Source organism: Lupinus angustifolius, chromosome LG19 (genome assembly GCF_001865875.1).
Source record: "Lupinus angustifolius cultivar Tanjil chromosome LG19, LupAngTanjil_v1.0, whole genome shotgun sequence".
NCBI lineage: Eukaryota > Viridiplantae > Streptophyta > Magnoliopsida > Fabales > Fabaceae > Lupinus > Lupinus angustifolius.
This window is the reverse complement of record NC_032027.1, coordinates 9,336,962-9,355,909: the sequence shown is the minus strand read 5'-3', so window position 1 is coordinate 9,355,909 and position 18,948 is coordinate 9,336,962. Positions and strand designations below refer to the sequence as shown.

Here is an 18,948-nt window from a genome sequence, read left to right as displayed (position 1 = left end):
ATATGCTAAAAAATCTTTATGACTTTATATGATACTTATAAACGTAATCACAAAAAATATGATGCAAAAATAACTCCTTATATTTATAATTTTATATAGAGAATATAGAGGTGAGATATTATCCAATACAATTTGAATTTTATTTATTGAGTTATTTAAGAATCAAATATTTTCTATAATCACACTTTCAACAAATAAATGCTTATACAAATGCATTTATAATTGTTAATATTCTACATATACACTCAAAAATCAATGTTAATATTGCACCTATATGAATGGGAAATATAATGTTTCAATACATGATTTATTGATATTATAAAGTATATGTATATTATATTTGCATTATGCATAAACAAATAAGCGACCCGTGCAAGTGCACGGGTACACTACTAGTTGAATTCTAAAGAAATTTACCAACCTATAATATAGAAAATACAAAAAAATTAACTCTACCTAATTCCTAACTAACTAATCTATTTTTCATATGTTTTAATCATAAAAATTGAATTTAGAATGATTGCTTGTTATGCAAAATGTAAGTGAGTTAAACTAATAACTAGGAGAATACAATATTAACTCAAAATACTAAAATATATTTCAACATTCCCCAAAATGTGATTAAATGGAAAATACTCCAAAGCCTTTTGTTAGAAGGTCTGTAATTTCAAGAGATAGCGGAATTTTGCAAAATGTACATGAAACTAACAATGTTGTACTAAGAGAATTGATTGAAGAAATAGAAGAATTTTAGAAGAAAATGAATTGAAATTGAAAAGTAACAATGTTGTTCATCAAAAACCAACACAATATAAAGAAGATAACACAAGATTAAATGGAATTATTACTCAAGAATATCATATTGGTTTCTTTGCCAAAGAACACTAAAAAATATCATCATGGTTTTTTGGCCAAAGAATAAAAGAAATCTAAAATATGACGAAATATGAATAATACTTTATAAAAATAACAAGAGAAGGATATGAGGAATATTTGCTTCAAGAATAACATGGGAAGAATGTGATGAAAATATAAGCAACTTTTTAAATAAGAATAACAAGAGAAGAATGTGATGAAATATGAACAACTTTTTGCTCAAGAATATAAAAAGAGAAGAATATGATGAAAAATAAATAATTTTTGTTCAAGAATAATAAGAAAAAAATACGATAAAATATAGTTTATATTTGCCTCAAGAATATTAAGAAGAATTGAGAGAAAATAGAATATGAAGATTGTAAAAGAGAATGATAAAAAATATAGAAGAAAAAGGAACTTGTTTTGTGAGGGTAATGAAGTTATTGTTAGAGAAGAAAGTTCACCAAAATATGTACATATTTTGTGAAGGTGGTGAGATAGGGAATGATGATGGAAATGTTAAGAGGAAGAAATGGATGATCCAAGAAATAAAGAAATGGTGAGATAGTGATGATGTTGCTTTTTGCCATGGTCATGGAATCTTGCACATTATGAAGTTGGATATTAAAAGCTTGATGAATAAACAACACATTATGGAAGATATAATTATATTGCTTTGATATCATATTAGAAATGAAAGAGTAAGAAAAGAATGTGTATTTCATTGATTGAATGAAATGGTTGATATTGAATTCCAAATAATTGAACCAACCTAATATATATAAAATACAAAAGACTTAATTATATCTAACTCCTAACTAACTAATTTATTTTACCATGTTTTAATCATAAAAATTGAATCTACAATGGTTATTTATTATGCAAAAGGTAAATGAATTTAAACTATTTACAAACATGATACAATATTAACCCAAAATATTAAAATATATTTCATCTTTAAGCAATATTGGACTCTTCATTAAGCATATTATACTCGGTTATATATTGCAATGACAATTGCAATCTCAATAGTTTTGTAATAGTTTTTGCAACTACAGTTACAATAATATGAGTCGCCTTTTAATTGTGATAAAGGTAACATAATTATATAATTATATAATTATATATATTATATATATATATATATACACGGTAACATATAATTTAAGAAGAAAAGCATGTATCCTAACCTTTGGATTTGAGAATAAAGAGAGGCATTTATATAATTGAATAAACATAATTTTTATATTATAATTTTATCATTTTCTGTATTCAATTTGAAATTATAAAATAAGGCAACACATTATGACTATATTTTTATGATAAAATAAAGGTTTTCATGAAAATGTTTCTACGATTATCAAAATTCAACATTATGACCGTGATTTTATTTAAAGGTAAAAAATCTACACTAGTTTCATCCCTTTCAACTTCCGAGCTATTATAGGAACATTTTTTTCTCATAATTATCTACCATTTGAATTCTACAATCCCTATTAGATTGAAATGTGATTAATTATGTCTTTGTAACAAATCATCAGTTTATGTAAATTAAATAATTAAACTTCATAATTTTACTGCATCATTATAAAACAATAAAAAATCATAAAGGGCTAAACAATTTTGCGCCATCCTTTTATTCAATCTCAATCTGTAATAGAAAACATATGGACTATATATATTATAATAAATATAATGCTTTTATACTAATGATATATTAATTAATCAAGATTTGATTCTTATAAACGAAATTTATTAGTAAAGATAGTTATACACTTAGAAAGTAATTATACATAAGGTGACATAATATATTTAGAGTTTAAAATCTGTACACTGACGGTGTAAAGTTTTTTATATTGGCAGTATATCATCCACCATTGATCTGTATTATTTTTGCTTGAGAGTCAATGGTGGTTAACAAATCAATGGTGAATGATTTACTGACAGTATAAAAACATTTACACTGTTACTATATACCTATTAAATCCATATGTTTAAACTTAATAATTTTACTGCATCATTATAAAACAATAAAAAATCATAAAGGGCTTAACAATTTTGCGCCATCCTTTTATTCAATCTCAATCTGTAATAGAACACATATGGATTATATATATTACTAGCGTGTTGACAAGCACTACCGTTCTTGTCAACCCGCTTTCCTATTGTTTGTAATGTGTATTTTACATATTAAGTTGTATTATATATTGTAATTTGCAGTTGAATATATATTCGTTTGAGGTAATTATATTTATACAATTACAATATCACTCAATTACAACATTCGAATAAACACAATTAATATAGTATTAAGTGAAATACTATATCACTTATTTGAACATCGAGTGTTGTAATTGAGTCAACACGGTAGAAAATAAAATTAAGTGAAGATATCAAGACTCTATTCTTGATGAACACAATTGTATATGCATACTTTCTTTAAGATTGAACAATTACCTCTGCAAAATACAATATATAATACAACTTAATATGTAGAATACACATTACAAACAATAGGAAAGCGGGTTGATAGGCACACGCTAGTAAAGATAAAATTAGAAGTTATAAAATGAAATTAGAAGTTATAAAATAAAATTAGAAGTTATAAAATATGAAATAGGAAAACCCAAAATAACTTCATGAAAGTTATGTTAGGTTTTTTCTTTATTAAGTAGTATAGATATGCAACTTATAGTTAATATATTTGAGGTGGTTATATAGGATTATATGATTTTTTAAAATTAAATTTTTGGAGGGCAAAATAGGAATATATAAATTATGCCATGGTGGTGGTTACACCATATTTTGGCTTTATATATAGTATAGAAGTATAGATAATAAATATAATGTATTTATACTAATGATATATTAATTAATTAAGATTTGATTTTTATGAACCAAATTTATTAGTAAAGATAGTTATACACCTCAAAAGTAATTATATATAAGGTCACATAATATCTTTAATAGTACCAAATATAAATTGATTAATACAAACAAGTAATATGATTCATGTGAGGAGATTAGAATTAAGATCATCTTAATATTGAAGATCTTAATATTGAAGAGTACCATAATGGATGAAGGTGATGTCTCTTGTCATACGATAAATATTTAACTATTAAGATTTAAAATAAAATAACTCTAAAAAATATAAAACTCTCCACCGCAGACAATGAGATATTCACTGAATTTGTGGATTTTGTTTAAACAGTGCCAGTTAGCAATTGTCTTGTTCTAAACTTACAGGTCCACCTTGTCTATAGAAATAATTCAAAGGTCCACCCGAAACAAATCCTACCAAAAATAATGAGACCAGTCACTCATTTCATCCTCTTTCAACAACAACTCAATTATCACAGTTCACTTTCCCTCTTCTGTCTTTGCTTCTGAAATTTCACAACAATTACTTCATCTCTCTCTTCTGTTGCATCATCATCATGGAACTGGTTCCTTATTCTGACCCAAACACTTCCTCTCCAGCATGGCAAGACATGTTCCGATCCGGTTCAACACGAAAACCCACTCCAACCCCACCACCCCACGCGCCACCCACCCCACAATCCCACGCGCCACCCAAACGTCCTTCTCCCACCGACCCAGATGACAAAATCACATTTTCCGGCGACCCCCAAGTCCGACTCGCCCTCTATGTAGCCATGGCACACGCCGGCGTAGCCTTTGCAATCTTCATCCTTTTCACTGCGACGAAGCTTCTAGACGCTTACCTTAGACCTATTCAATGGGCAGTGTTATGTTCTATCCCCTTAAGGAATATTCAACAAACCCTTTTCTCCTTTTGGTCTGAGCCTCTTAGGCTTGGCCTCACTGAAACACTTCTCGCTGTGCCCGATGCTGTTTTCAGAGTCTTTGTTGGTACCCTTGTTGAGGTTCGTGAATCTGTTTTAAGGGTACTTCTTAGGAAAACAAAGAAGCAAAGTGAAAGTCAAAGGGAAAAGCGTAGTGGGTTTTCTAATATGCTTCGTTTGCTTGTGTCTTTTGGGTTATTCATTATTGCTTATGAGATGTTTGATTGGTTTGGAGCATTGTCATTGTTGGGTTTAGGATTTGTGTTTAGTGCACAGAATGTAGATTCTACTATGTCTGCTTTTAGGAGTTATAGTTTTAAAAGGAGTGCAATTACTGCTTTTTTCACTAGAGGAGTGTTGAAGAGGTTGAAGACTATTATTGCTGTTGGGTTAATTGTTGGTATGATTGTAGGGTTTTTGTTTGGTTTGATATTCTTTTCTTATAAGATTGGGGTGGAAGGGAAAGATGCAGTGATTTCTTTGAAGTCACATGTGGAAGAGAGCAATTATACTGAGAGGATCGGTATCAAGAAGTGGATGGATGAGAATGATGTTGCTGGGACAGTAGATAGTTACACGACAAAGTTTTATGAGACCGTTTCTGTTCAGATTGATGGGCTGGCTATGCAGTATAATATGACTGAGTTTGTTACTGGGATTAAGCATATTGTGATAACAACTTCTGGTAACAACTCTTCGGTACCTTCGAAAGCTTTGATGACCCCCTCGCCGTACTTGGAAAAGCTCTTGAGTTTGAAAAATCGGGTTAGGAACCGCGAATGGGGTCAGATTTATGCAGAACTCGATTCCCTTTTTCGAGAACTTGTGATCACTCGTGAGGATTTGGTTGAGAAGGCCAAAGGGTTTGCGACTAAGGGAGTCGATGTAGCCCAAGGTGTTTTTGCTAGTAGTAGAACTGTGCTTGGAAGCAGTGCAAAGTTTATGTTCTTCATTGTAAATTCCATAATATCTGGAGCTGCCGAAGTCTTCAATTTTGTGTCTCAGTCAACGGTGTTTATCTGGGTTTTGTATTATCTCATCACATCAGAGTCTGGTGGAGTAACAGAACAAGTCATGTGCATGCTTCCAATTTCGCAATCCACTCGGGTCAGATGTGTGGATGTTTTGGATAAAGCAATTTCAGGAGTCCTTTTGGCCACTGCTGAGATTGCATTTTTCCAAGGATGTCTCACTTGGCTCTTATTTAGGTTCTACGAAATACATTTTTTGTACATGTCAACTGTCCTTGCCTTCATCAGTCCTCTGCTGCCAATATTTCCATCTTGGTTTGCAACAATTCCAGCAGCTGTGCAGCTAGTACTGGAAGGTAGATATATTGTGGCCATTGTCTTGTCTATTATTCACCTTTTCCTCATGGATTACGGGTCATCCGAAATTCTGGAAGATGTGCCTGGGAATAGTGCATATCTTACTGGGCTGAGCATCATTGGGGGTATGGCATTGTTTCCATCTGCTCTAGAGGTAAATTGTTACCCTTCATGATTTGATTTCATATGATTATCACTGTCTCATTCTTCATGCATAATCTTTTAGCTGAATTCAAGGCTTCAACCCATATTGTTTCAGCATATAATGATTTGCAAATATTCGTAATTTACGCATTTATGTCAACTTGAATTGAAGACCATTTTACTTTCATAACTTGATGTAGTCAAACTTCTAATTTTGAGCTTTGAAATGTTACTGCTAGTACTAGGTTCATGTGGCATTTTCTAAACTTGACTTAAGTTGGCTACATTTTCTAAACTAGGTTCATGCATTTGGGATCCATTGTACTGCTCAAGTAACTCCGTTTGAGAAAAGCAGCTATGATTCTCTTGCCTTTATTTTCTTTCCAATTTTGTTTTTATTTTTTCGATTTACCAGAGGCAAATTGGCAGCAGTCTACTTATCAAGATCTGGCCTGCAAGTTTCCTATGAAATATTAATTTCAATGTTCTAATGACTTCTTTTGACCATGTTTGGTTCAGTCTATTATTGAACTTGTATATATGCACTAATTTTTTATCCAATGACATTGTTAAATTGACTGAAGAAGTTTGTTTTTCTGCAGGGGGCTATTATGGGGCCATTGATAACTACAGTTATGATTGCTCTGAAGGATTTATATGCTGAATTTGTTTTGGAAGAACCTAAGGAAAGTGTCTTACAGAAACCAAGCTAAGCCTATATTTGTATTTATTTGCAGTTGAAGTTTGCCATTCTGTTAGTGGAGTTTACCTTTAGATTTGTGATTTTGCTCATAGTTATAATTTTTCTCTTGGTCATTAGATTAATTTTTACCTCTTCTTTTTATCCATTTTAGTGGTCATCAAATATTTTGACTTGGTGGCAGTGTTTGATAGTTGTACATTCAAGTTCAAACCTGTATTTTATTCATATACGAAATAGCCGACCCCACCTCATCGAATAAAGATTTGGTTGTTGTTGTACCAAATTTTGTTATTCATTGTACCCAAAGAACAGAAAGAAAACTCATGCAAGCTTGACGGATATACAATTTACCTTCAATTTCTTGTATTTAGGTATTGAAATTATTTCACTAGCATCACTATTTTTATTAGTTATGTGCACTTATTAGCAATTGGGCCAAGTTAAGGAACTGGTGGAGAAGGATCACATGAAAGAGTAAATAATAAGAACAGGGACATGTAGCTATAAGATACAGTTAGCATTCTCTAGCTACAGGATACAGTCATACAGCCAACATAAACATTCAAGATGTAGGCCTCAAAATGTATTCATTTGGAAAAGGAACTTGTCTTCCAAGAATTGGATCACACAGGTGTGTTTGTTTTTTTAGGGATAAAAAAGCAAAATATCATAGCAGAAGTTGCTCACTTATATATAGCACGACATTTTGTTTTATCTACTGTTTGATGGTTGAGGCACAAAACAAGCAGATTAATAAAAATTGTACTAAAAGTACTGTTGATGAAATTGGTAATATAATAGTGGTGCGGTGGTGATTGCGGTGACGACTGCAGTAATGGCGGTGGCCACACCAAAACCTTGGTTGAAAAGCTGGAAATAGAAGTGGCGGTGGCCACACCAAAACCTTGGTAGAAAAGCTGGTAATAGAAAAAGGAAGAATATGTTATGACCAAGCATATTCCAAGAATTTTCATTAGGGTTGGACATTGTTATGTCGGAATCAAACAACCCAATTCAAACCATATTTTGGGATTTGTTTGATTCATTGGATTGGTGCGGGTGTTTTTGGGAACCAATTATGGTTGGTTTGGTTCTTGAGTTGGGTATTTGTTTTTTTTTTGTATTACTAAAAGTATTTCCCCACCTCTTTAGGCAAAGAATTAATTCTTTTTTGTAGGATATGTTGCCCCTCCCAACAAGTTGGACATTTGTTTGAACCAAACCAACATGTAGAATACTCAAAATGATAATATTATTTTGATTTACTACTACTTGGCTCTTGTCATTTCTTTTAATCATGTTTTTTTAATTAGTAATCTAAACAAATAGTATGATATTCCCTTTGTTAATGGTAGAATAATATGAACTTTTTTAAAATTTGAAAGATTAACGTTGATTTGGATTAACTATTTTATAATGTCATTAATGATTTCTCATAACTTACTTTTTTATAAATTTCTTCATTCCACACATGTATCACATATGTTAATTATGAAAAAAATTGACACATGTAACTAGAGATGGGAAAACGAGTCACTCACTCGTTTTATCCATGCCCGCAAAAACTTGCAAAATCTAAGTGGACATAAACATGCCCTCAAATATGAAAAACGTGGGCATTTCCCATCTTTTTAGTGGAAGTTTTTCCTAATCTTTTTCCTACGTAAGTGAAAACAAACATTGTCCGTCTTTCCTGCATGCCTCTGATGAAAGACATCTAAAAAATACAAAAACATCTAAAAAATACAAAGGCATCTAAAAAATTAAAAAAGAAAGGGGGTGTGTGTCAAATTTTAATTTCCATCTTTTTTCCCTTTAATAATAATTAAAAAAATTAAAGTTGTTTTAACAAAAACCTAGTATAAACTAGCACATCTCAAATTAGACTCTTCAACCTTATAAAAGCTTCCATCAACTATCATTCTATTGTTGGGTGACTTCCTCACTAAGTAGGACCCACAAAATAAAAGGGTAACAAAGTAAATAAATGGAAAATGAGTAGTCAAACTGAAAGAAATGGACAAAACAAAGTATATTGTGTAAGAGCTTTTAAATGAATAAATTGAAGTAGAAATATGGGTGGGTGTATGTACATTTGGTGTTACATAGAGAAAGAAAAGGAGAGATAACTATCATCTAGACGAGAATAATGCTAAGGATTTTACCTAAGGCTTGTTTTGCATCGAGACAAGTTTCATGAACACATAACTATTAGCATTACCATAATAAGGTTTAGGAGTTTTATCTAAGGCTTGTTTTGACTCGAGACGAATTTCAGGAACAAGCAGCTATTAGCTCAACCCGAACAATGCTATGTAGTTTAACCAAAGTTTATTTTGGCTCAAGATGAGCTTTAGGAACATGCATTATTAGCATGATCCCGTAAATAAATATGTCATATGTGCAATACACAATTTTCAATACTTTTTCTATATTTCTCTATAGTGACTCTTGTTAAAACCTACCAATTGGTAGCATTGCATTTGCCCCATAATTTAACTTAAATTGTGTATCTCTCATTGTTGACTAAGTTATTAATAGATAGGACCATAATATCTTAGATATTTCATTTCATCTAGCCAATTTCCCTTTGACTTCAAAACCCTTCTTTTTAACTATGTGGTACGACCTTGTTTGAAGATTTAGCATGTCCATTAGTTTGTGGATACTCAATTGATGTGGTTCTCTATTTTGTTGTCATATCCTTGCATCATCTATGATATTTCTCACATATGAATTGACTTCCATTGTTCGTCACTAGAGTTGGAGTAATCCTAAACTATATTGGTACAAAATCTGTGACTCGGACTTGATTAGGTCCCATGAGTAGTCTATATATAAGACCAATAAAGATCTCAGATAAAAAACTTTGTAATTCCTATTCAATCGTGATATGCTGGTAGTGTTAGGCTACCCGTAAAAGGTCGAACTAACATGCAAGCATGACATTAAATCTATGGAAGAAATCAAAACTAATGACACTTAAATAATAACATTAATGGTTGAGGTTATCCTATTTTGAAGATAAACCTAAGAAACTAATTAAAAGATTAATCACAATCTGAAGATCATGTTGGTGATTAAGGTTATCCTATTTCATATATAAAGCTATGACACAAATCAAAGATAAATCTCAATTAAAGGACCATTGGGGTATCGGCACTTAATGAGGGATAAGGAAATCACCTCATGATTGCTCTCTCCTTCTTAGGTGTCCTCTCCCTCTTACGAGTATGTATCTTGTGGGCTAGGAATTAGATATATCTTGTTCAGGGTGAGGTCTAATCTTGTATTTCACCCTACTTGCCTATCCTATTTTAAGTTCTTATAAAATCCTATACTAACTTTGCACTCAAGTTTGTTTGGTTTTTGGCGAATAACTTTAGCTCAAGTTCATCATGAACATTGTACACTGAGTTCCAAGTCATATATGACATAAGAGCTTAAATATTATGGCCCAATAAATAGTTGTTCAATAGTTTGGTAATTCTACATAATAACTAACACACAGAAATAGCTGTTCAAGTAGACAACAATTGCACAATTATCCACTTAGCAAATTCCAAAATAAAAACAAGATCCTAATTTGTAGTGTTTCACCAATAATAATCACCCACTTAATACAAATTTATGAAGTTATTTAATGAAGTTTATTCAAGCTAAAAGAGTCAATCTTTTATCTATGGGCAAGACAAAGGTAGGCTTGTCCTATGACATAGGTGTTTCTCTAGCTAGTCCTTTCGTCAAAGGATCTGCTAAGTTATTCTCAGTGCGTACATGATCCACTCTAACAGCTCCTGTAGAGAGTAACTCTTTAATGGTGTTGTGCTTACAACTAATTTGTCGTTTCTTACCATTATAAAAGCAATTCTCAATTTTTGCAATAGCCGCGGTACTATCACAATGGATCAACACAACCGAGATCAGTTTTTCCCATAGGGAAATCTTTGCAAGCAAGCTTCTTAGCCAACTTGCTTCTTCACTAGTTGTTGCTAGTGCTATCATTTCAGCTTCCATAGTGGATTGAGCCAAAATAGTTTGTTTCTTTAACTTCCAAGAATCAGCCCCACCAGCTATGCTAAATATATAGCCACTGGTTGCTTTAGAATCATCTGAAAGAGTGTTCCAATCAGCATCACTGAATCCTTCTAGGACAGTTGGAAACCTTCGGTAATATAATCCAAGGTTCATTGTTTTCTAAAGGTATCTCATTACCATTTCTTTAATATCTTTTCCACATAGTGAGATTGATCCAAATAAAATCCTTCTTTTGACTTAGTAAATTTTATACCAAGGATTACAAATTCCTTCTTTTGACCTAGTAATTTTTATACGAAGAATTACATTGGCCTCTCCAAGGTCTTTCATATCAAAGTTGTTACTCAACAATGATTTCACATTATTCACAACATGAATGTTGGAACCAAATATGAGTATATCGTTTACATAGACACATATGATAGTGTAAATGTCATTTTCTTATTTATAATAAATGCATTTGTCACTTTCATTCACATTAAACTCATTCGAGACCATTAAGTAGTTAAACTTTTCATGTCATTGTTTAGGTGCTTGCTTAAGACCATACAACGACTTATCTAACTTCCTTGCAGACCTTATTTTCTTGCCCATGTATTACAAAACTTTCAGATTGTTCCATGTAGATTTCTTCTTCCAAATCACTTTTTTAAAAAAGCAGTCTTAACATCCATTTGATGTACTAATAAATTATGTATCACAATAAGTGATATTTGTACTCTAATGGATGTTATTCTAGTAACAAGTGAAAATGTGTCAAAGAAATTTACATTCTCCCTTTGCATGAAACTCTTTCCTACAAGGCGAGCCTTGTATTTATCCACTATGCCATCAAGTTTCAGTTTCTTTTTCAATATCCACTTTCGACCAATGGGTTTGTAACCAAGAGGCAAGTCAGCTAAATGTCAAGTCTTGTTAGATTCTAGAGAATACATCTCATCATTTATGGCCTTTTGCCACAAATCAACATCTAAAGAAGTCAAAGCTTCTTGGAGGGTTGATTGATCATCTTCAAATGTATAGACCATATAATCAGGTTCATACTCTCTAGCAGTATTGCTCTCTTACTTCTTCTAGTTCTATTTCTAATTCATTGTTATTATCATTATTGTTAATCACGGGTATGTGACTAGTCATTGTGCCCCCACTATTCTTCAAATTTAAAGGGAATTTCATTTCATTGAAATCTGCATCGTTAGACTTAATGATCACTTTTGTATTAAGGTCATAAAATCTGTACGCCTTTCTGTTTACACCATACCCAATGAATATACATTCACATGTTCTAGTTGCGAGTTTAACTCTCTTGGGGTCTGGTATTTGGACATAAGCCAGACAATCCCAAGTTCTCAAATAAGATAAGTTTCGTTGTCTATTCTTAATAATTTCGTATGAAGAAATTTTGATTTTAGCCTTGGGGACTCTATTTAGCACACAGCATATAGTTAATAAGATTTCACCCCACCAAGAGAGTGTTGCACCAGAACTTAACATAATAGCTACAACTAATTCAATTAAAGTTCTACTCTTTCTTTCAGCTTTACCATTCATTTCAAGTGAATATGACGCAGTTGTTTCATGAATAATGTCATTTAATTTATACAAATCATTAAACATGTTAGAGTCATACTCAATGCCTTTGTCGCTTCTGAGTTTCTTTATTTTCTTGTTGAATTGATTTTCATTTTCAGTTACATATAACTTAAACATGTCAAGTGCTTCACTTTTATTTTTTATAAGATATACATAAGTAAAATCAGAGCATGAGTTTCTTTATTTTCTTGTTGAGTTGATTTTCAATTTCAGTTACATATAACTTAAACATGTCAAGTGCTTCACTTTTATTTTTTATAAGATATACATAAGTAAAATCAGAGCAATCATCAATAAAAGTGATAAAGTAACGCTTACCATTTCTAGTTAATGTTCCATCTAATTCACATATATCTGAGTGTATTAAATCTAAAGGCTCAGACTGTCGTATTATTGATTTATGAGGTTTTTTTGAAATTTTCACTTGACTGCATGATTCACAAATTTCAAAATCATTTTTAGATAACTTTGGAATTAAACCTAAGCTACTCAAATTTGAAATTGCACGTTTATTAATATGACAAAGTCTAGAATGCCAAATATCAAAATCACACATGTAAACAGAATCACAAATTTTATTAATAGAAACATCAACATTTAATTTAAACATGCCATCAGTAGCGTACCCTTTCCCAACAAATACCCCATTCTTAGTAATAGTATACAAGTCTGCTCATATGGTCTAGGTAAAACCAACCTTATTAAGAAGAAAACCAGAACTAGATTTTTCCTCATCTCGAGAGTGTGCATCACATCTTTGAGAATCACAGTCTTCCTAGATGTAAACTTCAGCTCGACATCACCAGTCCCAGCAACAACAATGGTGTGGGAGTCACCCAACAACACCTTCTTGTCATCAACATTCATGTATGTTTTGAACATAGCATGGTCATAACACACATGGCGGGATACGCCAATATGTACCCACCACCCATCAGTTCCTCTAACCATAGTGACCTCAGATAATGGGATGTCGGTTTTCAGAACGTGGAAAACTTTTCTCACAGTGGGGAAACATTATATCTTATGTTGTCAATGTTTGAAATTTGTCCCGTCAAACCAAAATGGCTTGTTCAGGTCATAGTTGTTTGGTCCATTAATATTATCTACGAATGTCATTGTAGTAGAAACGTCTTCAAATTATTGTTATCGTAGTTCACAACAATTCTGAATGGCACGAAATAATCCTTACTTATTGAGTCACGACATGATCGTTCTCTTTAAGACATTTTGTGGTAATGCTAAAATTGTGCAAGAAGACTATCAACCACGTCATCCCTAGGATAAAACAACCCAGTTCTCTGTTATACGATATCTTAGTGAACTATAAGAATCGCTCTTGAATACACCCACAATATGGCTACCGGTGCCAATTCTCGAATTCCCACAGTATGGTCATCCATGCCAATTCATTTCCCACAATACTGACTATGAGTGTCAGTTCTCGAAATTCCAACTTTGGCTGCCTATGCCAATTCTCAAGTGTCACGGAAAGAAAGGGGGATAAGGTTGTCGGAAATGCGTCGGCAAAATATAAGGGGGAGAAAGAGAAGTTGAGAGGTAAACGCCTTCAACTTGGTGAGAATTGTAATGTAGAGAGGAAGCCTCTATTTATTATTTGAGGCCTCCAACGGCTCCCTCATCCGATGCTGCAAAAGATCAAACACCTATATGATCCAACGATGCAAAATATTACCACCAATGTGTTACATGAGTATATTGACTTGGTTAACACACGATCCAAGTCCAAAGAGCCCAAAATAAAATTAAAATAAATAAATAATTATTTAAAAAGAATGTTGAGCCCAAGCCCGATCCCGAACACGAGCAGAGCCTAGCCGAGCCGGCCGAATGGCGGCAGAGGTGGTAGTTGTGCATGCGCGCGTGTTTGTGTGGATGAGTTTTGTTTGTGTGAGTCATCACCCACCCACAGAACTCATTGTACCCCTTGGGACACAACCTAAGGTTGCAACTTAAGGCTTATAAAGCCTTTCCAATTCTCTCCTCCAAGCAATGTGAGACTAGTGAGTTTTTTATTTCACAAACCTAGAAGTCATCATAAATGGTCACTTTAATGTGCATTTAAAACCACTTCAAAACCTCATTCTTTCAACAAATCCCAACAATATGAAAATGGTTGGAGTGTGATGAGAGAGAGAAAAATATATTTTGAATTTTTTAGAAAGCTAATTTACATATATGCACCTATTATCAAAACTTATTCTATGAAAACATATATGGTATTTTTGTTGAAATATTTTACTATACAATACTTATTCAACTAAAAATGACTTTACCAAAAAACGGTGTAATATGTATTTACTATCAGTATAAATTATTATACATAGTTAATACATCTTGTTGTTTGATAAGGCAAATCGCAAATGCACGATTATATCGTCAAGTAATAAAATATCGATCCCACGAGGACTGGAAAACTCCTTTAATTATAACAACTAATTTATATTTAACTCAAATAGGAATTAAAAGTGAATTTATAACAATTGAACAATTGACAAAAATAATTATGAAAATAGAAAAAAGGATTGAAATCTAATTTAGGAAGAGTTCTCAGGATAATGGTTACCGCCTTTATACTCGCAAATCCTTGTTTTGCTGCTTTTCACAAACTTTAAGTTGTGATGGTGAATTGCTCTTTGATATGTGTCATCCTCTCTCGAGCTCCGACACGTGTACTAAATTGAAGTCGAACCTACTCTTGTGGTACGATTATCAATCAAATACTTTACTTGCATATTTCTATCCAATCGCTTTGTAGCAACCCAAGGTGAATTCCAGAAACCCCCGAGAATCCTAATATTATTCTCGTGAATTAGGATTCTAGTTTGAATAATTGAATGGTCAGATAGTTTGGTTCAGCTCTCGGTCCTTCCCCGATGTATCTAAGATGTGTAATTTGTTGGTCAGACAACTCACACGAATAAAACTTAGTTTAATGATTCAAATCATAACTCTCAATTAAATAGAAGTAAGAACAATTATTTATTGAATGTAAAAGGGCATAGCCCCAATCCTAGAAAAGAATACCAAATTATAAATTAGATAATTGTAATGTAAAATGTAAAATATAAAATGCATCATCCTTGAGGGAGAACCCTCATTTATCCTAATTACAAAATATTGGGCTAAGTCCAACAAAACAAATCTAAAAATAGGAATATAATATAACGTCAATGACTTCTTTTGGCCCTTCAATTGGTATTCGCATAGCCTCAACACTAAATTTCATCTCTTGCACTCAATCTTTACTCTTTTTGGCTATAACCCATCCAAATTGCACAACATAACTAAAAACATCCATTCAACCCAAACAAAGAGAAATTAAAGTTAAAAACAATCCTAAAATCCTAATTATATCCTAAAATGCAAGTTAAATGCAATGCAAATGTAGCATAATTTCACACTCATCATTGTTACTATAACTTGCAACAATTCTAAATGGTATGAAATAATACTTAGTGGCTGATTCACGACCATGTTGCTCTCTTTAAGACGTTTCGTGGTACTATCCAAAATGTGCAAACAGACTATCAACTACGCCGTCCTCTCGATAAAACAATACAAATCTCTTTTATCGAATTCTTACTGCACTGTAAGAACCAATCTCGAATACACCCACCACAATATGACTACTAATGTCAATTCTTGAAATGCCCACAACATGGCTACCCGTGCCAATTTTTTTCCCATAATACTAACTACCACTGTCAGTTCTCGAAACGCCAAGAATATGGCTACTCGTGCCAATTTTTCCCCTCAATACTGACTACCAATTTCTGTTATCCAAATTTCTGTAATTTGGCTGCATGTGCCAATTCTTAGTACCACAAAAGAAAGGGGAAAAAGTTTACCGAAAATGCATCAGCGGAAAATATGAGGGAGAAAGAAAAAGTTGAATGGAAGTGCATTCAATTTGGGGCGAGTTAAAATGAGGGGAGAAGACATTTTTTTATAACATGTGATTTATTCAAGTTCCTCATCCCTCCAATGTGGGACTTGAGAGTTATTTTTTTCCAAACTCTTCTATATGGGACTTGAGAGTTTTATAGATTTACACCCAACAATTCTCACTGATGGCTTTCAACAAACTAATTTCCAACAATTCCTCACTTGAAACTAAAAAAAAAAATTCCAAGAATTTTTGTGGTCTCAATAAGATTGTGCATAAACAAAAGTCTCATACGACTTGAACCTTTGCATAGTAAATAAAATCGTGATTTTACTAGAGTGACTCGTAGTCTTGAACTCTATATCTTACATCAAACCACACACAACCTTTGCAAAGGTGTATTCTGTAAAGCTCATGCGTTGAAAGTCATGCACGTCTATCCCAGTATAGTGAACGCTCTAGAAATATATGCCCCTAAATTTCATAGGAAGCGACCCCCACTTCCACATTCACATATGTGAATTTATCAAGAGTACTCCTATAACCTAGGTACTCTACTCCAATTGGAGTATAGATCTCATTAAGATTTAACTCATCCTTACATATGTTGTAGGAATCATGATTCTCGTAATTTTATAGCATGTTGATTCTCATATCACTTCACAACTTGTTTTTACGCATTGAACATATTTCTTGGAATCTCCAGTTAGTTAGGTCGGGTTACCATCGTGGGTGATCCTCGTTCTAAGGGCAATAGTCTCATACTATTATAAGTATTATGGACTTTCTCTCTAGCTAGTCCTTTCCTCAAAGGATCTGCTAAGTTATTCTCAGTCCTTTCGTCAAAGGATCTAGCTAGTCCTTTCGTCCAATGATCTGCTAAGTTATTCTCAGTCCTTTCGTCAAAGGATCTAGCTAGTCCTATAGAGAGTAACTCTCTAATGATGTTGTGTTTACGACGAATTTGTCGTTTCTTACCATTATAAAAGCGACTTAGTTTTTGCGATAGCCTCGATTCTATCACATTGGATCAATATAGCTGAGATCAGTTTTTCCCATAGGGGAATCTCTACAAGCAAGCTTCTCAGCCAACTTGCATCTTCACTAGCTGTTGCTAGTGCTATCATCTCAACTTCCATAGTGGATTGAGCTAAAATAGTTTGTTTCTTGTTAGACTCTAGATAGTCCATCTCATCATTTATGGCTTCTTACCACAAATCAACATCCAAAGAAGTCAAAACTTCTTGGAGAGTTGATGGTTTCTTCTCCAATATATAGATCATATAATTAGGTCTATACTCTCAAGTAGTCGTTGCCTTTTTACTTCTTCTAGGTTCTATTTCAAACCTTTCATTTTTTATCATTATCTCTAATCACACGTATGTGATTAGTTGATGTGCCCCCACTATTCCTCGATTTAAAATGTAATTTCTTTTTCATTGAAATCTACATTGTTTAGGCTCAATGATCATTTTTATGTTAAGGTCATAAAACCTATATGCCTTGCTGTTTACAACATACCCAACGAATACACATTCACAGGCTCTGGGTGTTTAACTCTATAACGACATACCATCATAAATGATTTAATGAACAATTTTATGTATCCCATAGGACTAAGACTCTACTGATTTATTATCAGTCATCTGATACTTGAGGTAATAGCTAACATTATATTTTACTTATTTTTTCCAGCTTCCTTATTATCATATTTCTTTCTTTCTCAATTGCATACCAAATTAATTTGGCAGACTTGTATGAGCTGTAGTAATCATAGAGATCATCACACAACTCATTTAGAATGAAGTTCTTACACAATTAATCACTTTCATTCCAAAGAGCTATTTCAATAGCCAATTTATCCCTTTCCTTTTTTTCATCTTTTTCTGGCACCACTGGGATATCTGTTTTCAGAACGTAGACAACTTTTCTAATAGTGAGGACAAATTTCATCTTATGTTGCCACCGTTTAAAATTTGTCACATCAAACCGAAATGGTTTGTTCAGGTCAAAGTTGTTTGGTCCAGTAATATTATCTATGAATGTCATTACAGTACAAACGTCTTAATATTTTTGATATCGTAGCCTGCAACAATTCTAAATGACACGAATAATACTTTGATGGCTTAGTCACGGCCAGGTCACCCTCTTTAAGACAATTCGTGACACTGTCCAAAATGTGCAAGTAGACTATTAACCGCACTATCCCAAGATAAAACAACTCATATATCTATTATCGAATTCTTACTGCACTGTAAGAACGGATCTCAAATACACCCACCACAATGTGACTACTAGTGCTAATTCTTAAAATGTTCACAATATGACAACATGTACCAATTCTTTTCTCACAATCTGACTACCAGTTCTCGAAATACCTACAATATGGCTAGTCGTACCAATTCTTTAGTACAAGACACTGGAACTTGAAAGAGAAAGCCACTCATTAAACAATGTATAAATCTCACGTCAATAAATTACTAATGTGAGCTTTAGAACTTACCATGGATCTGTATGAATAAATGAAAGGGGCATTACAGAGAAATCCATTTAGTATTTGATTAG

The 18,948-nt window shown here is 32.8% G+C and overlaps 1 protein-coding gene across 1 annotated transcript; it reads left to right on the top strand.

Annotated features, from left to right (window-relative positions):
* LOC109334679 (transmembrane protein 245-like) lies at positions 4,151-7,202 on the top strand. The gene is made up of 2 exons (XM_019570567.1): positions 4,151-6,149; positions 6,742-7,202. Exons 1-2 carry the CDS (start codon positions 4,299-4,301, stop codon positions 6,850-6,852), a joined length of 1,962 nt encoding a protein of 653 aa, XP_019426112.1. The 5' UTR covers positions 4,151-4,298; the 3' UTR covers positions 6,853-7,202.